We start from the raw sequence: 25,873 nt of genomic DNA, 5'->3' as shown, positions 1-25,873 counted from the left end.
ACAAGCTACTGTCACAGAATGTCTCCAAAAGCCATATACAACGTTAACTGTACACAACTGAGGTCACTTAAATAGAGAAGCAAAAGCAAAAGACTGCAGATGCTGTAAATCTGAAATAAAATCAGAACATTTTAGAAATAGTCAACAGATCAGGTAGCATTTGTAAATGGGGAAATGAGGTTAACTTTTCAGGGCAATGACCTTTCATCATCCGGAGACCAGCTCTGGAACGGAGTTCTGATGAAAGATTATTGACCTGAAACGTTAACGCTGCTTTTCTCTCCACAAACATTGCTTCGTCTGATTGATTGATATTTATTGTCACATGTACCGAAGTACAATGAAAAGTATTTTTCTGCGGCCAAGGGAACGTACAAAGTAGACAAAACAGAATAATCAACAAAGTTCATCGACAAATAGTGACCGACAAATAGTGATTGACAAATAGTGATTGGTTACTATTGGTTCCAGAATTTTCTGTTTTCATTAATTCAAATAGAATGTGAAATTGCATCTTCAAGATCTGTAACGACTTTAGTTGGCAACAAGGAAATGATGTGAGTCAGGCAGTATGGTCAGAAAATGCCATTGGCACTGTAATTATGTAGTTTGACACCAATTTGCATTTATTTATGAAGCTTCTGCCAGCTTCACTGGAAAATCAAACCAGTTGTAAAATCAGTGATGACTGGCTGGGAGAAACTTAAGATTTTTATTTATTTTCAATCTTCTTTTGAGCACAAGTCGCGTTGTGGGGAGATCAGAATTTCTACCTCTGGTATTGAGCAGACTGTACCTGTATGATAGAAGACTTGTTAGAGAACAAAAAGCAAAGAGAAAGGGCAAACAGACATTTTGGATTGCTGGGAGTGGTATGTGATTTATGTTTGTATTTCATGATTTCCACCATATACATATCCATCCTCAATGTGATGCAATGTATATGAGAGGATTAAATATAAAGTAAAAACAAGTATGCTTTCTCTGGTAAGCATGTTAACAGAATGGTGGGGGGGGGGGGAGGTGACAGAACGTTTGGAGGTACAGAAATGTGAATCTTTGGATTTCTTCTTTAAAAATATAAATGAGTTCTGTTTTTTTTTACAGCTTTGAATATCAGGACAAATAAATAGTATCAAATGTGCATTAAGCCACTATTACAGTATATTTTGCTATATTAGGCATTCCATCACAGGGATTAAATCAGAGCAGGTTGTTGCTTATATATTAGTTGTGTTTAATTGTAGGCAGGTGATGGGCATTAACTGGGGATTCACTTGGCCCTATAAATAAACAGTCTGAAACTGTGGTTGTTCAGTTCGGATATACATGTTTGTAATATATAACTCTGTAAATAAACGCTTAGAAAGTATGAAAATATTGGCTCCAGTTTTATCCTTTACCAAATGATCTTTTTTGGAATTGAACACATGGGGCAGGTATAATTAAAATCACAAATTATACTTGTGAAGATAGGGTATAAAACTGGGACCTTTTTTTTGAAAATCTTTTTATTGGCTTTTCTCATATTTATAGACCGTTGTTACACACATTACATTTTTCTTGCCGCGCTAAATTGCTTTATTTGACAGAGAGGTTTGTTTTGTCCTTCATTTGACTAACTGTACGTACACTTTGCTGCCCTCTGGATCGGTCTATGATATCCCCCCTTCCTCCTCCCCCCCCCTCCCCCGATTGGTTTCAGCACCCTTCCTCTTCCCTTGTGGTTTCTCCATTTTACTCCCCCTCCCCCCCTCCCGCCCGGGTTGCGCAGTCCTTTGGTTCTTCATCTTTTTTTTCCCTTGGCTTACTCCTCGTTGCTGGCCTCGTACAGGTTTTGGAACAGGCCGACAAACTGCCCCCAAGTATCCAGGAAGCCTTCCTCTGACCCTCGGATGGCGTACTTAATCTTCTCCAGGTGGAGAAATTCCGAGAGGTCAGCGAGCCAGTCTGCAGCTGTGGGTGGTGCTGCCGATCGCCAGCCGAGCAGGATTCTCCGGCGTGCAATTAGGGAAGCGAAAGCAAGGGCGTTGGCCCCTTCCCCATGTGTAACTCTGGCTGCTCCGATACCCCGAAGATTGCCACTATTGGGCATTGCTTCACCCTCACCCCCACAACCTTGGACATTGCCTCGGAGAAGGTTGTCCAGAACCCAGCAAGCTTGGGGCAAGCCCAAAACATGTGGGTGTGGTTGGCCGGGCCCCTCTGGCACCGCTCACATTTGTCCTCCATCTCCGGGAAGAACCTGCTCATTCGGGTTCTGGACAGGTGCGCTCTGTGCACCACTTTGAGCTGCATTAGGCTTAGCCTTGCGCAGGAGGAGGTGGAGCTCACCCTGCTCAGTGCTTCGCTCCAGAGTCCCCATCCTACCTCTGTCCCCAGTTCGTCCTCCCATTTTTGTCTGGTCCCGTCCAGTGATGTTCGGGCTCTTTCCAGTAGCTGTCTGTATATTTTCCCACATAGCCCCCTCTTCTCGCTGATTGTGCCTATCAGGTCCTCTAGTAGTGTGCTTTCTGGGGCCCCGGGGTACCTTACTGTCTCTTTGCGGAGGAAGTGCTTTATTTGAAGGTGTCTCAATTCCTGTCCTCTTGCTAGTTTCCACTTCCTCGTCAGTTTGTCGAGTGTCGCCAGTCTGCGCCCTACGTAGAAGTCCCCGACCGTCAGTGTGCCACCGTCCCGCCTCCATCTTTTGAAGGTGGTATCTAGCATGGCTGGGGGGAATCTGTGATTGCCGCAGATGGGGGCCATAAGGGACATTTTGGTTATCCTGAAGTGCTGTCTCAACTGAGTCCACGTTCTCAGCATGGCCACTACCACTGGGCTCGTTGTGTACCTTGTTGAGGAGGATGGGAGTGCTGCTGTGGCCAGGGCCCGGAGGGTCGTTCCTTTATAGGATGCCTCCTCCATTTGTACCCAATCTGTGTCAGGTTCTTGTACACATCCCCTCACTTTTTCTGCCGTTGCTGCCCAGTGGTAGTATTGTAGATTCGGTAGAGCCAGGCCCCTCTGACTTTCCCTCTTTGCAGTGTCGGTTTGGGAATTCTCGGGTTCTTGCCCACCCCACACACAAACGCCATGTTTCGAAAAAGACCTTGGGGATGAAGATCGGGATGGATCTAAACAGGAAGAGGAACCTTGGCAGTATCTTGATCATCTGCACTCTTCCCGCCAGGGAGAGTGGGAGTGAGCCCAACCATTGAAGGTCCTTTCTTACTTCTTCCACCAGGCTGGTCAGGTTCCACTTATGGATCTGTGTCCAGTCTCTGGCTATTTGGATCCCCAGGTAACGGAATCTGTTCTGGGCCGTTTTGAACGGGAGCCCTCCAGCTCTCTCCCTCCCCCTTTTGGGTTCACTGGGAATGTCTCACTTTTGCCCAGGTTAAGTTTGTAGCCCGAGAAGGTTCCAAACTCTTTCAGTATTTGCAGCATTGCCTTCAGTTCCTCCTGTGGCTTCGAGACATAGAGGAGCAGGTCATCTGCATAGAGTGAGACTCTGTGCTCTCTGTCTCCTCTCCGGATTCCCTTCCAGCTTTTTGCGTCCCGCAGGGCTATGGCCAGGGATTCGATCGCTAACGCGAACAAGAGTAGGGACAGGGGGCAGCCCTGTCTTGTTCCTCTCTGTAGCTGGAAATATTCAGAGCTGGTGGTGTTAGTTCGGACGCTCGCTTTGGGAGCGTTGTACAGGAGCCTCACCCAGGCGGTGAACCCCGCCCCTAGCCCAAACCGTTCCAGTACCTTGAGGAGGTAGTTCCATTCGACTCAGTCAAAGGCCTTTTCTGCGTGTTCTCTCCCCAGAGGGGGTCATTATCACATTCAGCAGCCGCCTGATGTTTGCTGTGAGCTGCCTACCCTTGACAAAGCCCGTTTGGTCCTCTGCGACCACCTCTGGTACGCAGCCCTCCAGTCTTTTGGCCAGGACCTTTGCGAGTATTTTCGCATCCACGTTCAGCAGTGAAATGGGTCTGTCTGATCCACATTCCGTCAGGTCTTTATCTTTTTTGGGTATTGGTGAGATTGTGGCCTGCACTAGCGTTGGGGGAAGGGTGCCCCTTGCCAGTGAGTCTACGAACATGATCTTAGGTGTGGGGCCAGGACTGGTGCGAATTTTTTGTAGAAGTCCGCCGGAAACCCGTAGGGTCCCGGTGCCTTCCCCGCCTGCATGGAGCTGATGCTCTCCATGATTTCTCCCAGGTCTATTGGTGCTTCCAGCTCCCCCCGTCTGTCTTCCACCACAACTGGTAGTTCCAGTCCGTCTAGGAACTGTTTCATCCCCGCGCCCCCGTTGGGATGCTCGGAGGCGTACAGTCCCTGGTAGAAGATCTCAAATGCCCGATTGACCTCCTTTGGTTCTGTTACCAGTCTGCCTTTGCTATCCTTAACCTGCACTATTTCCCTCGTGGCTGCCTGTATTCTCAGCTGGTGAGCCAATAGGCGGCCAGCCTTGTCTCCGTGTTCAGAGAAGGTCCCCTGTGTCTGGCGGAGTTGGTACACTGCTTTCCTAGTGGATAGCAGGTTAAAGTCCATTTGTAGCTTTTTCCTCTCTGCCAGCAGCTCTACGGTCAGGGCCTCAGAATATTTTCTGTCCACTTCCAGAATGGAGTCCACCAGTTGTTGCCTGGCCACCCTCTCTTCCCTATCTCTGCTTGCCTTCTAGGCGATGATCTCTCCTCTGATCACGGCCTTCAGTGCCTCCCAAAACGTTGACCTCGGCTTCTAGGGTTATCACCCTGTCACTCTGGTCCGAAGCGGCCCTCTCCAACTCCAGAATCGTTTTTTTCTGCACCTTCACTTCCCTTTCCAGGCCTTCGATGGTCTGCTGCATTTTGTGCGTCGTCTCCTTCATCATTGCTTGGAGCTCCGACCAGAGCGCCTCCTTTATGCTGGTCGCTGCGTCCTGCTCACACTCCGCTGCTGGTCTGCCATCAATTTCCCTTTCAGGCTCGCCTGTACCTCCGTCTCGTCTTGTGGGGCGGCCTGCCTGCGCGCCCGCCGCTCATGCGCCTTACCCTCGCTGCTGCTGCTGCTTGCGTCTCGCTGTCCCTTCGCTTTGGTATTTTTATTTCCTCCAGCCATCTGTCTGTCTCTCTTTATTTCCCGCTGCTGTTCCTTCCCCTGAGGTTGCTCTCAATTCCCCCGCTCCTCTCCTCTCGCTGGGTCTGTCTCAGGCTTCGGGTTTCCCTTTTTTTTGTTGGGGGGGGGGGGCTGGTTGTGGTTGGTTACCTTCCTCCCTTCCTTTCTCTCTTTCCTTGTCTCTTTCTTTCTTTCTTTTTTTCCCCCTTCTTTTTTTTTTCCCCTTCCTTCTCACTGGGTCAGGCAGGTTTGGGAGAGATGTTTCCTGGTGCACACGGGAGTCCCTCTTTGTCTCGCCGCTCACCACATGGTCGCTGCCGGTCCGTTGCGGGCCCTCTCTCTCTCTCTCTTCTGCTCTTTGGCCCCGCTGGCTCCGTTCCCGAGCGCTTGAGTCTCTGGCTTCGCGATCTGGGCTGCCTCTTCTCTTCTGCCACCTACGTTCTGCTGTGCGGGGGGGGGGGGTGGTGACTCGGTCGGGCAGGCTCCAAACTGGGAACCTTTTTAATGGAATAGAGGTTAAAAGGTATATAATCTGAGATTTTAAAATCAAGATTTTCAGAATGGTAAATACTGAAGGTTTATTTCCACTGGTTGATGAATCAATAACAAAGTATTAACTAAGGATTAATAATAAAAGATGAGTGCGAATGTTGAAAGAAACAAAGATTGCTAAGACATATAATGTTTTCCCATTCGTAACTATTGATATAATGATTCTAACATTTATCAGGGAATTGGACATTTATTTGCAATGGAAAAATATAAAAACACATCGTGAAAATTAGGTTTGAAGAGACAATTGCAGCTGATATAATGGTCTTTATCTGTGCTGTAGATGTTATGATCCTATTTACTTAGTGATTGATCGATTATTTAATTTGAACTTTTGTGACCCTACACTGACATTCGCAGGTTGAATATTTGCCTTCAGTAATTTTAAAAGACCACTGATGCGACCATCAATTCACACGAGACGATTAGTAGAAGTGAACAGTGGTTTTAATCAGCTAGATCTGTGCCTGCCTGCAACTGCTCTGTACTGAGTGCCGCCTACAGGCTGCAGGTTTATATACCACCCCCGAGGGGGCGGAGCCACAGGCGGAGCCCACAGGGGCATCAACATAATACAGTACAATACAGTGGTGAATTGCAGTAGCAATACGTTCACCACATTCACCCCCTGTTAAAAATTGAAGTCCAGCGGGGGTGAAGTGGGCTCACGTATCGAGTCTGTCCTGAGCCTTAATCGTTCTCTGTGATCGCCTCAGCTCCAGCTTCACTGCGGGCACGGGTGTTGGACTCGTCGCTGCGGGCATGGGTGTTGGACTCGTTGACTCGGGAGCGTGTCGTCTGGAGCTTCTTCACGGTGTGTCGGCGATGGGGGAAGGGGGGGGTGTAGGCTGTGTAGGGGCGGGGGCGGTGTTCAGGATCCCCAGGGGGGCAGCTGGTAGCCCGCCGTGAGGGATTCGGTTGGTGGTGATAGGCGGTGTAGGGGGGGCGCGTTGGTGATGGTCGCTGGGGAACCGGCGGGTGCCAGATCCCAGAGGGAGACTGTATCCTGTCGCGGTGCGCCACGTAGGCATACTGAGGGTTGGCATGTAGGAGCTGGACCCTCGCGACCAGGGGGTCAGACTTATGGTTCCTCACGTGCTTCAGGAGGAGGACAGGCCCGGTGTTGTCAGCCAGAACGGAAGCAAGACCCCGGAGATGGACTTCCTGGGGAATACAAATAGACGGTAGTGAGGGGTCTCATTCGTGGCTGTGCAGTGGAGCGACCGAATGGAGTGGAGTGCGTCGGGGAGGACCTCCTGCCAGCGGGAAACCGGGAGACTTGAAATGAAAATGAAATGAAAATCGCTTATTGTCACAAGTAGGCTTCAAATGAAGTTACTGTGAAAAGCCCCTCGTCGCCACATTCCGGCGCCTGTTCGGAGATGCTGGTACGGGAATTGAACCGTGCTGCTGGCCTGCTTTGTTCTGCTTTAAAAGCCAGCGATTTAGCCCAGTGTGCTAAACCAGCCCCTGACTTCTAGACCGTAGGGCCAGAAGGACAGTCTTCCATACCGTTGCGTTCTCCCTCTCCACCTGTCCGTTTCCCCGAGGGTTGTAGCTGGTAGTCCTGCTCGAGGTAATGTCCTTACCGAGCAGGTACTGATGCAGCTCATCGCTCATAAAAGAGGAGCCCCAGTCACTGTGGAAGTAAGTGGGGAAACCGAACAGGGTGAAGATGCTGTGCAGGGCCTTAATGACAGTGGCCGCGGTCATGTCGGGACATGGGACGGCAAAGGGGAAACGGGAGTACTCGTCAACGACGTTGAGAAAGTACACGTTGCGGTCAGTGGAGGGGAGGGGCCCTTTGAAATTGACGCTGAGACGCTCAAAGGGGCGGGAGGCCTTCACCAGGTGGGCCTTGTCTTGCCGATAGAAGTGCGGCTTGCACTCCGCGCAGACTTGGCAGACCTCCTCGGTGGAGTAGGGCAGGTTGCGGGCCTTGATGAAGTGGAGAAGCCGGGTGACCCCCGGGTGACAGAGATCATTGTGGATGGCCCGAAGTCGGTCATCTTGCGCGCTGGCGCATGTGCCGCGGGACAGGGCATCTGGGGCTCATTGAGCTTCCCAGGACGATACACAATATCGTAATTATAGGTGGAGAGTTTGATTCTCCACCTCAAGATCTTATCATTCTTGATCTTGTCCCGCTGTGTGTTGTTGAACATAAAGGCTACTAACCGTTGGTCGGTGAAGGGGGGTGAATCTCCTACCGGCCAGGTAGTGCCTCCAATGCCGCACAGCTTCCACAATGGCTTGAGCTTCCTTTTCGACAGAAGAGTGTCAAATCTCGGAGGCGTTGAGGGTATGGGAAAAGAAGGCCACAGGCCTGCCTGCCTGGTTAAGGGTCGCGGCCAGGGCGACGTCTGACGCATCGCTCTCCACCTGGAAGGGGATGGACTCACCCACCGCGTGCATCGCGGCCTTGGTAATGTCTGCCTTGATGCGACTGAAGGCCAGGCGGGCCTCAGCCGTCAGGAGAAAGATGGTGGCTTTGATAAGTGGGCGGGCTTTGTCCGCATAGTTGGGGGACCCACTGGGCATAATATGAGAAGAATCCCAGACGTCTTTCCAGGATCTTAGGGGTCCTTAGGGGGAGTTTCAGGAGGGGGCGCATGCAGTCGGGGTCAGGCCCTAGGATTCCGTTTTCCACGACATAGCTGAGGATGGTGGGGTTGTGCGGAAAACGTATTTCTCCTTGTTGGAGGTGAGATTAAGTGATTGCGCAGTTTGGAGGAACTTCTGAAGGTTAGCGTCGTGGTCCTGCTGATCATGGCCGCAGATGGTGACATTATCCAATTATGGGAACGTGGCCCGCAGCCCGTACTGGTCAACCATTCGGTCCATCGTTCTTTGGAAGACCGAGACCCCATTGGTGACGCCGAAGGGGACCCTGAGGAAGTGGAAGAGGCGGCCGTCTGCCTCAAAGGCAGTGTAGTGGCGGTCTTCCGGGTGGATCGGAAGCTGGTGGTATGCGGACTTCATATCTACCGTGGAGAAAACCCGGTTGTGTGCAATCTGATTAACCACAACCGCTATGCGGGGAAGGGGGTACGCATCGGGCTACGTATACCAATTTATGGTCTGGCTGTAGTCTACAACCATCCGGTTCTTTTCCCCGGGCCTGACGACCACCACTTGGGGTCGATGATCCCCTCCCTCAAGAGCCGCTGGACCACCGACTTGATAAAAGTCCTGCCCTGGGCACTGTACTGCCTGCTCCTGAAGGCGACGGGTTTACAGTCGGAGGTGAGGTTCACGAAGAGCGAGGGAGGGGCAACCTTAAGGGTCGCGAGGCTACATACGGTGAGAGGGGGTAGGGGTCCGCCGAACTTCAAGGTCAGGCTTCTGAGGTTGCATTGGAAATCCAGTCCTAACAAGAGAGGAGCGCAGAGATGGGGAAGGACATAGAGTTTAAAATTGGCGTACTCGGCGCCCTGTATCGTGAGGTTCGCGACACAGTACCCCTGGATCTGCACAGAATGTGATCAGGAAGCAAGGGAGATTGTTTGGGATGCAGGGGAAATCTGGAGGGAGCAGCGCCTTGCCGTGTCCGGATGGATGAAGCTCTCTGTGCTCCCAAAGTCAAACAGACAGGCGTTTCGTGTCCATTGACCCGGACGGTCATCATGGAGTTCTTGAGGTGCTTGGGCCGTGACTGGTCGAGAGTGACAGCATCGAGCTGCGGGTAGCCGGCGTGGTCGGTGGTAGCGAGGTGGTCCCAAGATGGCGGCCAAGATGGCGGCCCCGTCGGTCGCACGTGTCGATCGGCGTTGAAGATGGCGGCCAAGATGGCGGCCCCCATGAATCGCACATGGCAGGCTGGGTTGAAGATGGCGGCCAAGATAGCAGCCCCCATGAGTTGCATGTGTCGGGCGGAGTTAAAGATGGCAGCCCCCACGGAATAGCACGAGGCGGATGACGCGTCAGAAGGGGGTGGTACTGGCAGGCACGCAGCCACGCTGCAGGGTCTGCGGGCCTGTGAGTCGGGCCTGTGATTTTGGAACTTTGGGTCGGGCCAAGCAGACTTTGGCAAAATGTCCTTTCTTGCCGCAGTCGCGGCAGGTCGCGTTCCGAGCTGGGCAACGCTGCCTGGAGTGCTGGTTCTGACTGCAGAAATAGCAAGACGGCCCCCTGGGTTGGGCAGGCAGCCATGCGGCACAGGCCTGGGACACCCTCGGGTCGGGTGTTGGCCGCGCCTCCGCGCCCACGAGGAAATTGCGTGGTCGGAGGGGAAAGCATTCAGTCTCTGGAAGGTACCTCTAATGAGGTGGATAGTTTTACCGTCTTTTCTAGGTCGAGGGCGCCCTTTTCGAACAGGCGCTGTCTAGGTGTCCCGGATGGCGAGTTCCATGTGCTGCAAGGCCGTGACATCCTTGTAGTTACGGTTCCGAGTGAGTACCCTCAGGTCGCGTAAATATTCCTCCAGAAATTCTCCGGGGCGTTGACGACGTGTGGTGAGGCGATGCCGTGCGAACACCTCGTTCACCGGCCTCAAGTAATGTCTTTTCAGGATCGCGACCGCGTCTGCGTACGTAGTCGCTTCCTCGATTAGTAAAAAGATTCTGTGGCTCACCCGGGCGTGGAGGAGACTCCGCTTGTGTGCCTCAGTGACGGCAGGTGAGGAGGAGGAGACGAGGTAGGCCTCAAAGCAGCAGAGCCAATGTGAGAAGATTCCTATGGCTTCAGCTGCCTGTGTGTCGAGTTCCAGTCGATCAGGTTTCTGGGCGGCTTCCATTGCGATATCTTAACTTATTAAATTGATGCGACCATCAATTCACAGGAGACGATTAGTAGAAGTGAACAGTGGTTTTAATAAGCTAGATCTGTGCCTGCGTGCGACTATTCTGTCCTGAATGCCGCCTACAGGCTGCAGGTTTATATACCACCCCCGAGGGGGCAGAGCCGCAGGCGGATCCCACAGGGGCATCAACATAATACAGTACAATACAGTGGTGAATTGCAGTGGCAATACGTTCACCACAACCACATCAGTAGGTTTTCCATGTGGAACATTTTTGATGTTAAATGAGATTTCACCTTTTGGTAGCTCTACTGCAACTATATTTCATCTCTTCCTACCTTTTCAACATTGAGAACATAAAAGATAAGTTCAGAAAAGATTGATTGAAAGGCAACCAGTACTGATAGTTCTTCAATTCTATTACTGGGTATGAAACTTTCTTGGTAAACTGGGTCAGTGGGGACATTGAAAAATGGTAAATCTATCTGAGATCCTTCAGTTTTAGCCTCTTCTCTGGAAACTAAAAGTTATGATTTTAATATAAAATTATTCCGTGGACAAGTAGAAAAAGAATGATTTGGCTCTAGTGGATTAGCAGCTTACATAGAGCCGCATGTTATTTTTTAATGACTGCTCCTTTTTTAATATATTAATGTGATTTATTTCAAGTTGTGTGAAGCTATGGGAAAGATGGATGTATAAAATACAGTATTTCATGAGCTCAAAACTGGTTGGTTCTTTCATGTATCTGTATTTTATAATGGTGTTCCCACACATTTGACATAAAATTATAACATATTTGCTTCTTCAACATCATCTGAATAGTTTCTGAGGTATCGTAAAATATGTATGGCCGAATTTGGTCCTCAGCAACATTCACTGGATGCGTGAAGCACAACTTGAAAACAAATGTATCATTGTAGAATTTGTTTAACATCAGACTAAGTAATATCTGAAGCTGTTGACTGTTATTTTTTACTGATTCTTTTCTTCTAGCTATATTCTACCAGATACCAGTAAGAACAGCAGGCAGAAGACTCGAGTAGTAAAGAAAACTCTTAATCCGATCTATAACCATACAATGGTGTACGATGGATTCAAGTTGGATGAAATAATGGAGGCCTGTGCAGAACTATCCATTTGGGACCATGAAACCTTCACCAATCAGTTTCTTGGGGGAGTTCGCCTCAATCTAGGCACAGGTATGAAAAGTTTGAATTGTAATTTTCAGTCTGTAATCTATTTAAAATGTAATGCCAAGTGGAAGGCAGGAGTTTCGATCCTGACAGGCAGAGGGAATCTTTGGAAATATTCTGTAATATACTTAACCGTTCCAAGTGATGTGATCTTGGACAGGCTTACCTTTCTTCTTTGCTGATGGGTTGGTCACAGATCAAATTGATCATCATGTATCTCTAATCTGAAGCATGTGGGCAGCACGGTAGCATTGTGGATAGCACGATTGCTTCACAGCTCCAGGGTCCCAGGTTCGATTCCGGCTTGGGTCACTGTCTGTGCGGAGTCTGCACATCCTCCCCGTGTGTGCGTGGGTTTTCTCTGGGTGCTCCGGTTTCCTCCCACAGTCCAAAGATGTGCAGGTTAGGTGGATTGGCCATGATAAATTGCCATTAGTGTCCAAAATTGCCTTTAGTGTTGGGTGGGGTTACTGGGTATTGGGGGATAGGGTGGAGGTGTTGATCTTGGGTAGGGCGCTCTTTCCAAGAGCCGGTGCAGACTCGATGGGCCGAATGGCCTCCTTCTGCACTGTAAATCCTATGAAATAAATCTATTAATCACAACCTTACCACAGAGACTGCTGCAAAAAGGTGGAAGTTGCACAGCTTTACCCCAAATAGGTTTAAAAAAGTATACAGTACGAGGACACAGCAGAGCTAAAAAAAAATGTGAGATTACAGCTTTTGAAAAGTACTTTTCCTTTGGGGAATCTATTTCCTGTTTTAAAAAAAATATATTTTTATTCTCCTCCTTTTCCACATTTTCTCCCAAATTTACACCCAACAACGAACAACAATCAGTAACAAATGCAATGTCAATCCCCATATCAATAACAACGATCCCATCCTCCCACCAAACCCCAAACATTAGCCCGCATGTTAACATAAACAGAAAGGAATCAGGAATCACCCAAAGTCACCATTAACACATATAGTCCCCCTCCCCCAACCCTCCCAGACATCCCCCTAATGTTCGATGCAAACCAAGTTTCGAAAGTGCATAATGAATAACGCCCATGAGTTGTAGAACCCCTCCATCCCTCCCATCTGTTCAAATTTGACCTTCTCAAGAGTCAAGAATTCCAGGTGGTCCCCCCGCCACGCAAGGGCACAGAGTGGAGAGGTTGATCTCCACCCTAACAGGATCCGCCTTCGAGCGATCAACAAGGCGAAGGCTACAACGTCTGCCTCCGCACCTGGTTCCAACCCCAGCTGGTCCGAATATGGCCTCCCGAGGGCCCAGGTCCAGTTTCACGTGCACCACTTTAGAGATTACCCTAAAATATGGACCAAAACACATGAACGTGGTTTGCGGCCCCCCCCTCCCCGGCAACGTTCACACACATCTTCTACCCCCTCAAAGGGCCGGCTCATCCTCACCCTTGTAAGGTGTGCTCTGTACACCACCTTCAGCTGTATCAGCCCCAACCTCGCACATGAGGTGGAGGCATTTACTTTCCGGAGCACCCCACGCCAGAACCCCTCCTCCATACCCTCTCCCAGCTTTCCTCCTACTTTGCCTTGATCCCTTCCAGCAATGCCTTTTCCTATTCCAAAATAGCCCCGTAAACTACCGATACTACCCCCTTCTCCTGTCCCCCTGTTGTCAGCCCCTCCTCCAGCAATATGGAAGCCGGCTCTACTGGGAAGCTCTATCTCCTTTCTGGCAAAGTCTCGAACCTGCATGTATCTAAATATGTCCCCCTGCTCCAGCCCATACTTCACTCCCAGATCCTTCAATCCTGCAAACCGACCCCCCAGAATCAAATCTTTTCGTGTCCTAATTCCTTTCTCCTCCCATCTCCGGAAATTTCCCTGGTTCAAATCTATGGTTCCCCCGAATCGGCATTTCCCTTGACCCTGCCCCCAATCCAAAGTGCTGCCGAAACTGCCTCCAAATTCTCAATGAAGCTATTATTACCGGACTCCCTGAGTATTTCCCCAGAGCTATCTGGAGCGGCGCTGTTGCTAGTGCTTTCAGTCCCGTCCCCCTGCACAAACTCTCCTCCATTCTGACCCACTGGGAATCAACCCCTCTGACCCAGCTCCGCACCTTCTCCACATTCGCCGCCCTGCAATAATACATCAGGTTTGGAAGACCCAAACCCCCTGCCTGCCTTCCCCTCTGTAGCACCACCTTTCTCACTCTGGCCACCTTCCCTCCCCATATGGACGAGGTAATCATTCCTTCAATCTCTCGGAAAAATGCCTTTGGCAGGAAAATCAGCAGGCATTGGAAAATAAACAGGAATCGCGGCATTCATTTTTACCGCCTGTACCCGACCCACCAGTGACTGAGGGAGACCATCCCACCTTGCCAGATCAGTTTTCACCCTCCCCACCAAACTAGAAACTATGGAGCTCCCACCCCCAATCACGAGCAATCTGCATCCCCAGGTATCTAAAGAGAGTCCCTGCCCTACGGAATGGCAGCCCCCAACCCCGGCCAAGACACCACAAAATATTCACTCTCTTGTCTAGATTTAAGTTGTACCCGAGATGGACCCAAACACCTGATGCGGCTCCAGTATTCCCCTGATGGACACACTCGGTTCCGATGCGTATAATAACAAGTCATCGGCATATGAGGACACCCCATGCTCTATCCCCCCCACCCCCCCCCCCCGCACTATCCCTTTCCATACCCCCGAATTTCTTAACGTGGTGGCCAATGGCTCAATCGCGAGTGCAAACAGCAGGGGGGACATAGCACATCCCTGCCTCGTCCCACAGTGGAGAGAAAAGTATTCCTAGTTGATGATACTTGACCTCGCTCCTTATATAGTAGCTTTACCCAGTCCACAAACATTGGTCCAATCCCAAACCGCTCCAGAACTGCTATCAAGTACCCCCATTCTACCCGGTCAAACACTTTCTCGGCTTCCAATGCAACAACCACCTCTGTTTCCTTCCCCTCTGCCAGTGCCATAACCACGTTCAATACCCTCCAAATGTTCGAAAAGTGCTGCCTCCCTCTCACGAACCTCGTCTGATTTTATTCTATCACCTCTGGGAGGGAGGCACTCCTCCAGCCAACTGCTGTAGTTTCGCCAATATCTTTGCGTCCACGTTTAAAAGTGATTTGGGCCTATACGACCCACACTCCGTCAGATCCTTATCTTTCTTAAGTAACAGGGAAATCTTTCTTAAGTAACAGGGATGCCTGCCCTAAAGTTTGTGGTAACACCCCAGTGCCTATCGCCTCCTCAAACACCCCCACCATCAATGGTGCCAGCTTGTCTTTGAATTTTTAATAATATACACCGGAAACCCATCCGGCCCTGACACCTTCCAATTGCATCTTTTATCTTCTGTTCCACTGAGGCACGATCAGTTTGGCTGGAGACGAAGTTGAATTCAAACTGAGGCTTTATTAGTATCAGATGTGTGGCCTCCTACAGCAGCTGACAAAATGGCAGCGAGCTGAAGGCCACGCATATTTATAACCCGGCTCCTGGGCAGAGCTAGCATGCAGGGGCCCAGGTGAACCTGTAGTGCAAGTTCTACCGTACAACCCTTAATATAGGAACACAGTGGTTTACCACATTCACCCCCTGTTAAAATTGAGTCTGGCGGGGGTGGTGGATAACTATATACAATTCGCAATCTTTAATATTTACAGAACAGTGGAAAAAAAATGTCTCTGGTCATCCGGTGGGCCGGTCAGAGGTTCAGCCGGTCCGGCACCTCGATCGTCCTCTGGGATCGACGAAGTGGAGCTGGCGATGTTGGTGCTGTCCTGGTCGAAGTTGACTCCGGGAGCATGCCAAATTCCTCTTCGTCAGCGGGGGTGGGCAGGGGAGGACGGACGGTCCTAGGGGGGTGATGGGGGCAGCGGGGGAGGGGAGGGTGGGCCGGGGCGACAGGGGTGGTGTGGGGGTGGAACCTGCTGGTGCCAGGTCCCTGAGGGAGACGGTATCCTGGCGGCCGTCGGGGAACGTCTCGTAGGTGTACTATGGGTTTGCGTGGAGCAGGTGCACCCTTTCCACCAACGGGTCCGCCTTGTGGAGCCGCACATGTTTACAGAGAAGCACGGTTCCCGGAGCTGTGAGCCAAGTTGGGAGTGATACCCCGGATGTGGACTTCCTGGGGAAGGCAAAAAGGCGTTCATGCGGTGTACTGTTCGTAGCAGTGCAAAGTAATGAGCGAATGGAATGTAGTGCATCAGGGAGGACCTCGTGCCAGCAGGAGGCCGGGAGATGTCTGGACCATAGGGCCAGCTGGACGGCCCTCCATACCGTCCCATTCTCCCTTTCTACCTGTCCGTTTCCCCGGGGGTTGTAGCTGGTCGTTCTGCTGGAGGCGATACCCCTGCTGAGCAGGAACTGGCGCAGCTCATCACTCATGAATGAGGATCCCCTGTCACTGTGGATGTAGGCGGGGAAGCCGAACAGAGCGAAGATAGAATTAAGGGCCTTAATGACGGTGGCAGACGTCATCTCGGGGCATGGGATTGCGAAGGGAAAACGGGAGTATTCATCGATCACACTGAGGAAATACGTGTGCCGGTCGGAGGAGGGGAGGGGGCCTTTGATATCCACACTGAGGCGTTCAAAGGGGCAGGAGGCCTTCACCAAGTGCGCGCGGTCCGGCCGGTAGAAGTGCGGTGAGCACTCCGCACAGACCTGGCAGCCCTTGGTGATCGTCCTTACTTCCTCGGCGGAGTAGGGCAAATTTTGTGCCTTAATGAAGTGGTACAACCGAGTGACCCCTGGGTGACAAAGGCTGTCGTGCAGGGTCCGGAGTCGGTCTACCTGTGCGCTGGCACATGTACCTCGGGATAGGGCGTCTGGGGACTCGTTGAGTTTGCCAGGGCGATACTTAATCTCGTAGTTATAGGTGGAGAGCTCGATTCTCCACTGCAAGATTTTGTCATTTTTGATCTTGCCCCGTTGCGTGTTGTTCAACATGAAGGCTACCGACCGTTGGTCAGTGAGGAGAGTGAATCTCCTGCCGGCCAGGTAATGCCTCCAATGTCGCACAGCCTCAACGATAGCCTGGGCCTCCTTTTCGACGGATGAGTGCCGAATTTTGGAGGCATGGAGGGTGCGGGAAAAGAATGCCACGGGCCTGCCTGCATGGTTGAGGGTGGCGGCATGGGCAACGTCCGATGCGTCGCTCTCCACTTGGAAAGGAAGTGTTTTGTCTACAGCGTGCATTGTGGCCTTGGTAATATCAGCTCTGATCCGGGCGAAGGCCTGTTGGGCCTCTGCCGTCAGGGGGAAATGAGTGGACTGTATGAGTGGGCAGGCCTTGTCTGCATAGTTTGGGACCCACTGAGCGTAATACAAGAAAAACCCCAGGCAGCGTTTGAGGGCCTTGGGGCAGTGGGGGAGGGGAAGCTCCATGAGGGGGCGCATGCGGTCGGGATCGGGCCCCAGAACTCCGTTCTGGACCACGTAGCCGAGGATGGCTAAGCGGTTTGTACGGAACACACACTTCTCCTTGTTGTACGTGAGGTTGAGGAGAGTGGCGGTGCGGAGAAATTTAGCGAGGTTGGCGTCATGGTCCTGCTGATCATGGCCGCAGATGGTCACATTGTCTAGGTACGGAAACGTGGCCCGCAAGCCGTACCGGTCGACCATTCGTTCCATCTCCCTTTGGAAGACTGAAACCCCATTGGTGACGCCGAAGGGGACCCTAAGGAAGTGATATAGACGGCCGTCTGCCTCGAAGGTAGTGTATGGCCGGTCCGATTTACGGATGGGGAGCTGGTGGTAAGCGGATTTCAGGTCCACCGTTGAGAAGACCCGGTACTGTGCAATCTGGTTCACCATGTCAGATATGCGTGGGAGGGGGTGCGCGTCGAGCTGCGTGTACCTGTTGATGGTCTGGCTGTAGTCCACGACCATTCGATTTTTCTCCCCAGACTTAACCACTACCACTTGAGCTCTCCAGGGGCTGTTGCTGGCCTCGATGACTCCCTCCTGAAGCAACCGCTGGACCTCAGACCTGATGAAGGTCCTGTCCTGGGTGCTGTACCGTCTGCTTCTGGTGGCGACGGGTTTGCAATCTGGAGTTAGATTGGCAAAGAGGGAAGGAGGATCGACCTTTAGGGTCGCGAGACCGCACACAGTGAGGGGTTGGAAGGGTCCGCCGAATTTAAGGGTCAGCCTCTGGAGGTTGCACTGAAAATCCAGGCCAAGGATAAGTGCAGCGCAGAGGTTAGGGAGGACGTAGAGGCGAAAACCGTGGAACTCTACGCCTTGGACTGTGAGCTTGACCGTGCAGTACCCCCGAGTCGCTACGCGATGGGATCCGGAGGCCAGGGAGATACTTTGATTGGTAGGGTGTACCTTAAGGGAACAGCGCCTTACCGTATTTGGATGTACAAAGCTCTCGGTGCTCCCGGAGTCCAGTCGGCAGGAGGTCACGTGGCCATTGACTTTCACGCTGGTGGATGCGTTGGTCAGATTGTGTGGTCTGGACTGGTCGATTACCATGGACGCGAGTCATGGTTGATCGTCGGGTAGTGAGGCGGCCGCTGCGTCGGGGTCCTGAAACGCCGTTGGTCTCCGTGTGCTGCGGGGTGGACAAGATGGCGGCGCCCGGAGGTCCTATGGGTCACAAAATGGCGGCGCCCATGGAACGCACTTTGCGGGGGTGGAGCAAGATGGCGGCGCATATGAAACGCACGTGTTGTGCGGGGGAGATGATGGCGGAGCCCATTGCTCGCACATGGACTGGGGAGGAGGGGAGGATAGCGGCGGCCATTGTCTGTGACCGGGGGCGGGGTGGGGGCGACCGCTGCCGCTGAGCGGGCCTGGTGCGGGGGAGAAGATGGCGGCGCCCATTGCTCGCACATGGCCTGGGGAGGAGGGGAGGATAGCGGCGCCCATTGTCCGTGACCGGGGGTGGGGGGGGGGGGAGGCGACCGCTGCCGCTGAGCGTACCGCTGGCACACTGCTGCCTAGTGGCCCTTCCTCCCGCAGGCCTTACAACGGGCAGCACGGGCCGGGCAGCGTTGGCGGGAGTGTCTTTGTTGGCCGCAAAAATAGCATAGGGGCCCCCCGGAGATCACCGGCTGGTGCGTAGCGCAGGCGTACTGGGTGAGTAGCGCCCCCGCTGGGGCGGCTGCCTTTGGGGCCCAGGAAGCGTGGGAGGAGTGGGCCACGCGGTTGGGGGCGTAGGACTGGACATTGCGCAGGGCGACCGCTATGGAAAAGGCTAGTGTTTTAGTCTCTGCGAGGTCACGCGTGGGCCCTTCTAGGAGCCGCAGCCTGATAAATCGGACCCAATCCCAGTTACAAAAGCGTCCCTCATAAGGAGATCTGAGTGCTCCTTAGCTGTAACGTCCTGGCAGTCACAGTCCCGAACTAGTGGGATCAGGGCCCTCCAGAAGTCCTCGATTGACTCACCAGGTAGTTGAGTACGCGTTGCAAGCGCGTGTCTGGCGAAGAGCGTGTTCGTCTTCTGCTCATAACTCTCTTTGAGTCGAGTCATAGTGTCAGCGTAATTGGGCGCATCCTGGATCAGCGGGAAGATTTTAGAGTTGAGTCTGGAGTACAAGATTTGAATCTTCTGAGCCTCTGGAACAGGGGTCGGCACCGCATTGATATACGCTTCAAAACAAGCTAGCCAGTGCTGAAAGTCCTTTCTGGCGTCGCTTGCGTGTGGATCCAGCTGCAGTGGATCTGGTTTAATCTGGAGGTCCATCTTCTGAATCAGATACTAATAAATTGAGGCACGATCAATTTGGCTGGAGACGAAGTTGAATTCAAACTGAGGCTTTATTAGTCTCTGAAGTGTGGCCTCCTACAGCAGCTGACGGAAATACCGTACAACCCTTAATGTAGGAACACAGTGGTTTACCAGATCCACTATCACCCCTTCTAATCTAGCCCTCGCCCCCTCCCCTAACCTCGGGTACTCCAGCCCATCTAGAAATTCCTGCATCTCCCGGCCTCCTATCAACCCGCCCCCCCCCCCCCCCCCCCCCCCCGCCCTTCTTATCCACCATCACCATACCACCGGGCCCTACCCCATGAGCCTGACACTTCCCTATCCATTATTAGTATCAACCCCCCCCCCCCCGAATCCCTCCCTGCACTTCCCCTTGAAAAAGCCTCAACCAGTATCAATCCTCTCCCCCCCCCTTGCAGGCCCATCGAAACCTGTTAACCAGGCTCCAATGTCCGCAGCCCTCCTCTCACCTCACCGTTCACTATCCGACTTTAGTTAGCTAGCGTGGGTTCCCCCCCTCCAAAGGCATACTGGCCCCTCCCACCCAGTCCCGGAAGAAAAAGAAAAACAATCTAACCCATACAATTCAATAAAATAACATATAACCGCTGCAACAAACAAAAAAGGGGAACAAAAATGCCAATCAAACCAAACAAAAACTTAAACTCTATAACAATGTGACGTCAAGTAAGTTACAATACAAGTCGGTGAAAAGAAAGTTATAACATTTATACATTTTCCAGCTCACAGTCTACGATCTCTATTCCAGCTCCTCTCCTCACTTCGGTTCCAAGCCTTCATGAATGTATCAACCGCCTCCACCGTTTCAAAATAAAAATCTTTGGCATTGTACGTCAACCAACTATTTCCTATTTAATAAAAGCAAATTACTGCGGATGCTGGAATCTGAAACAAAAGAGGAAATGCTGGAAAATCTCAGCAGGTCTGGCAGCATCTGTAGGGAGAGAAAAGAGCTAACATTTCGAGTCCGATGACTCTTTGTCAAAGCTACAAAGCTTGTCAGCATTGACAAAGAATCATCGGACTCGAAATGTTAGCTCTTTTCTCTCCCTACAGATGCTGCCAGACTTGCTGAGATTTTCCAGCATTTTCTCTTTATTTCCTATTTAACATGGTTACATTGCAGCACGTTAGGTCCCAATTTCCTAGTCTCGCTACTAATTAATTAAGAAAGTCGCCATTTAAACAGATGATGACAAAATTGTGTATGCATCCTCCTGTTTGCCATTTAACTTTCAGAAGGACCAAGTCAACTATAGTTTTCTAGCTAAACTAAATTGTTTTGCATAACTTTGTACTCAATAATATGAGGGATACAAGTCCTAGGGAATGCACTCCCAGGTTAGACATAGTTTAGGCCAGAAATAGAGTTAATCTCCCTCTTATCTGCTGCATCAATATCTTGCAGCAATTGCAGATCAGGAGATTACATCAAGGAGACAATTTCCACTTCTCACAGCAGGAACCACAGTAAGACTGCCAATTAGTGACAACTGACGGTCCGTTTGTTCTGTGAACAACCCACCAGCAAAGAACAAAGTTGAGCCTGTACAAAATCATTTCACTTGGGACCTTTACAACAAGCAATGAAGAGATTTTCATTCTTATTGCCCTCTGTCGACTTTAATCCTAGATCCCATTGATGAAAGAAAAGTGTTTTTACCAAGTAAACCAGTCTCCTTTTTTCCCAATAATATACTATGACAGTAACACACTAAATTCAGTTGTCAAGCTTTCCATAACTGTTGCCATTTCAGTCTATCTAAAGTTAAAATTAGTTACTTAAAATTCACATAGGATAGCATTGGTTCCCCTCATTATTATTCCTAATACAAGTATAGCAAATAATATTACAGGGGAGGGGTTGGCGTAGTGGTACTGTTGTTGGATTAGTCATCCAGAGACACGGGCTAATGATCTGGAGATCCAGGGTAATGATCTGGGAAATCTGTCGTCCTTACCTGGTCTGGCCTACATGTGACTCCAGAGCCACAGCAATGTGGTTGACTCTTAAATGCCCTCTTAAATGGGCTAGTAAGACACTCAGATGTACTCAACTGCTATGAAAGCACACAAAAAGAATGAAATTGGCAACCATCCAGAATTGACCTCATGACCGGAAAGGACAACGGCAAACCCAGCCCTGTCGACCCTGCAAAATCCTCCTTATTAGCATCTGGGGGCTTGTGCCAAAGTTAGGAGAGCTGTCGCACAGATTAGTCAAGCAACAGCCTGACATAGTCATACTCAGATTCATATCTTACAGACAATATCGCAGACACCACTATCACCATTCCCGCGTATGCCCTGTCTCACCAGTAGTAGTGTACAGTCAGGAGGAAGTTACCCTTGGAGTCATCAACATCACGAACAGTGGCAGACATGTGTACCATCTACAAGATGCTCTGCAGTAACTCACCAAGGTTCCTTAGACAGCACCTTCCAAACGCTTGACCATTACCATCTAGAAGGACAAGAGCAGCAGATACCTGGGAACCCCACCACCTGGAGGTTCCCCTCCAAGTCCCTCACCACCCTGACTTGGAAATATATCGCTGTTCCTTCACTGTCGCTGGGTCAAAATCCTGGAATTCCCTCCCTAACAGCATAGTGTGTGTACCTACACCTCAGGGACTGCAGCGGTTCAAGAAGGGCAACTCACCACCACCTTCTGAAGGGCATCTAAGGCTGGGCAATAAATGCTGGCCTAACCAGTGACGCCGCATCCTAAGTGAATAAAAAAGAAAATGACAAATTTCATGCATTATAAAAATATAGGACTACTTAGTTAAAGTGCAAGAAAGGACATTTTTATTTGCTAGGCTGCGTAAGTGACATTTTCAGTGTGAGGTTTTCCATTAGATCATTGAAATAAATTAGAGATAGGACTTAGAATCATAGAATCTAAGGCAAGGAGACGGGCCCTTTGACCCAAACTGGTCCATGCCAACTAAAAACTCTATCTAAGCTAACCTATTTGCCTGCACTTGGCCCATTTCCCTCTAAATCTTTCCTATCCCTGTATCTGTCCAAATGCCTTTTAAATGTTGTCAAGGACCCTGCCTCAACCACTTCCTCTGGCAGCTCATTCCACATACACATTGTGTACAAAAGTTGACATTAATTCTTTCCCCTCTTAACTTAAACCTTTGCCCTCTAGTCTGCGTGGGTCTCCGAGATTATCACCCTCGAGGTCCTGCTTAACCTTTTTCCTAGCTCTCTATAATCACTCCTCAGGACCTTATCCCTATTTCTATTTACATCATTTGTGCCAGAGTGCACAACGACTTCTGGCTGCTCCCCCTCCCCCTTGAGAATGTTCTGCAGCCGCTCTGAGATATCCTTGACCCTGGCACCCAGGAGGCAACATACCATTCTGGACTCCCCTTAGTGGCCACTGAATCTCCTGCGTGTATCTATATCATAGAATTTACAGTGCAGAAGGAGGCCATTCGACCCATCGAGTCTGCACTGGCTCTTGGAAAGAGCACCCTACCCAAGGTCAACATCTCCACCCTATCCCCATAACCCAGTAACCCCACCCAACACTAAGGGCAATTTTGGACACTAAGGGCAATTTATCATGGCCAATCCACCTAACCTGCACGTCTTTGAACTGTGGGAGGAAACCGGAGCACCCGGAGGAAACCCACGCACACACGGGGAGGATGTGCAGACTCCGCACAGACAGTGACCCAAGCCGGAATCGAACCTGGGACCCTGGAGCTGTGAAGCAATTGTGCTATCCACAATGCTACCGTGCTGCCCGTATCTATCTAACGAGTCTCCTATCACTACGTTACCCTTTCCCACAGTCCCCCATTAGCACCGTTTGGACAGGCACTGTTCAATCCTGGATGTCATGTCACTAAGAGAGGTTTCAGTAGATGAATTTGATGGTTGAAGCTTCCCTTGCATGTTGGTGTTGATTTCAATGTCACCCCAGAAACTACTTCAATAGAAAATAATGATACTGGTGAAGCATTATTCAAGATTGCAATTCAGTATAATTAGAATTTCATTGAATACACAGCACACAAACTGGCAATAAGGCCCAAATAATCCAAGCTAGTTTTTATACTCCACAAAAGCCACCTCCACACTAATTACATCTTCTTCCCTGCCTTCTATTCCCTCATCCCTCATGTTTGCATGAAGGCTCCCCTTACACACATCAATACAACCTTCTTGAACCACCCCATGTGACAAGATCCATATTCTAACTACTCTCTAATAATTCACCTCTCCAAGCACATAGGTGTACTTCACTTTTATTAAACAGCAATACAATAAGGATTTTATGTTGAATATGTTAAACTGCCAATCAGTGTTAATTTCTTTTAAGATTGTTTCCAATTGTTTCTTCTACAGGGAGTAGCTATGGCCGAAGTGTGGATTGGATGGATTCCAATGAAGAGGAAGCTGCTCTTTGGAGGGACATGATATCCAGCCCTAATCAATGGGTAGAAGCAGCTCTGCCTCTCAGACCTACTATGTCGAAAAGAAAGTGATGAGCTCTTCTTTAGTTGCTTCTTCCCCTGACTTTGTCTTTTTACACAAAGGGTAGTGCCTGGAACTCGCTGCCAGAGGAGGTGGTGGAAGCAGGGATGATAGTGACGTTTAAGAGGCACCTTGACAAATACACGAATAGGATGGGAATAGAAGGGATACGGACCCCGGAAGTGTAGAAGATTTTAGTTTAGACGGGCAGCATGGTCGGCACAGGCTTGGAGGTCCGGACGGCCTGCTCCTGTGCTGTACTTTTCTTTGTTCTTTGGATGCTTTGATATAACTTAATGATTTGCTCGTGTCACGAAAAATATGATGTCTTTGATGTTTTTTTTCCCCATTTATCAGCTATTTTTATTTTCAGGGGTGATGGGTTGTAGAGACAGGCCAAAGTTAAAAATAATTGAACTGGACAAGAACTAATTGGATAGGAGCATTTGGAGAGTGGTTCAGTACTCGGTGACCACTGAAACGTGTATATTTCTGAAGAATGAAGACAGAACAAGTATGAAAGTTAAAGAACTTAAGAAAAGGATTTGGGAAATCTAAAAAGCAAGTAAATGATAAACGACTAGGATATAAAGTGTGGGAGGTAGCTATTTTAATGAAAGTCAGTGTTGTACTCATCACGCAGTTGGCAAGAAAATGTCTAAAAATTTTGAAAGCATAAGTGCTTCATTGCTAAAGCCTGCCTGTCCATGAAATGCCGAATACAATGTTGAAAAGGTTGAATAAACATAAACGATTTCTTTTTAGGCTGATTATAATCATGTAAACATTTTATCCAAACTTTGAACCTTTTCATATATCAAAATGTAATTATAAATATAGTATTTAAAATTAATCACTGTATTCATCTCCTTTTTTTGAAAATCATGGCAGTGTTTGAGTAAGTAAACAATTGAAAATAAGTCCAAAATGGGTAAACCTGGGGTGTGATCCTCCGACCACGCTGTGCCGGTAAAGCAGCTCGCCGTGGCACAGCGTGGCCGGTGAAAGCCGGGAGACTCTGTGTGGGATTCTCTGATCCTGAGTTTCTCGACAGCGTCAACATGGCCTCAGGATCAGCAATTCTGGCCCCTACAGGGAGCCAGCTGGGCACTGTAGCAGCCCACGCAGTGGCTCCCTTCTTCGCGCCGGCCGACGCAACATGGCGTAGGGATACAGGGGCCAGCGCAGAAGAAAGGAGGCCCCCAGCCCGAGAGGCCGGCCCGCCGATTGGTGGGCCTCGATCGCGGCAAGGCCACAACGGAGGCCCCCCCTGGGGTCGATCCCCCCCTTCCCCCTACCCCCACAGGACGCCCCCTGGACCCTTCCACGCTGAGGTCCCGCCGGCTGAGAGCCGATTAGAACGGCGCCGGCGGGACTCTGGTTTTCTGTTACGGCCAATGGCGCCGATTCTCAGCTCTGCGGGGAATCGCATCCCAGCGTCGGGTGGCATGGCGCGATTCGCGGCGGCCGCGGCGATTCTCCGGCCCGGCCCCGGGCTGAGAGAATCCCGCCCCCTGCTCCCGGGATCTACACGGCTCACAACATCTCATGAGATGCATCGCGATCTTGCAAGACTTTGCGATGTAAATCCCGCCCATTGTGGGTGGGATCACTTTTTTGCAAATCTGCATATTTGCACAAGACAGTTGGTCTCATTCTAATGTGCAGGTTCCTGAGGTACCTGAGGCTTTGGGATTCATCCCCTTTGCCTTGGAGACTTCGGGCGAGCTCCTTTCAGCAGGAGTCCCCACCAATGGGGACCAGATTGAACGGCACTCGTGGGGGTCTCCCGGGGAATCAGAGGCCCACAGCTGCATGTGGTGCCCTGCACTGCTGGTGCCACCTGGGCATCCTGGCAGTGTCAGCCTGACACCGTGGCAGTGCCACCAGGTGACATTGCCAGCTGGCAAGCATACTGCCAGCTGGCATATTTTGCATGCATGCGATTGGGCCAGATGTGCCCTGCATTGGGGAGCTGGGAACCATATCATAGTGCGTTTGGGTTGGGGAAGAGGTAGAGGATTGCTTCGGGGAGCTCAGAGATCGGGACGTCATCTGATCTCTCACTCAA

At 50.6% G+C, this 25,873-nt stretch overlaps 1 protein-coding gene across 1 annotated transcript in view; it reads left to right on the top strand.

The window, feature by feature from the left end:
• LOC140410770 (synaptotagmin-like protein 2) overlaps positions 1 to 24,655 on the top strand; it is a 361,907-nt gene extending 337,252 nt beyond the window's left edge. Inside the window, exons 15-16 of the mRNA XM_072499365.1 lie at positions 11,360 to 11,565; positions 23,674 to 24,655. Of these exons, the coding sequence (XP_072355466.1) occupies positions 11,360 to 11,565; positions 23,674 to 23,813 (346 nt within the window). The 3' untranslated portion in view covers positions 23,814 to 24,655. The remainder of the gene's footprint in view (positions 1 to 11,359; positions 11,566 to 23,673) is intronic.
• Positions 24,656 to 25,873: the final 1,218 nt, after the last annotated feature.

The sequence above is a fragment of the Scyliorhinus torazame genome, chromosome 4, assembly GCF_047496885.1.
Source record: "Scyliorhinus torazame isolate Kashiwa2021f chromosome 4, sScyTor2.1, whole genome shotgun sequence".
Classification (NCBI taxonomy): Eukaryota; Metazoa; Chordata; class Chondrichthyes; order Carcharhiniformes; family Scyliorhinidae; genus Scyliorhinus; species Scyliorhinus torazame.
The sequence above is the reverse complement of the archived record's forward strand: the minus strand, read 5'-3'. Positions and strand labels throughout refer to the sequence as shown.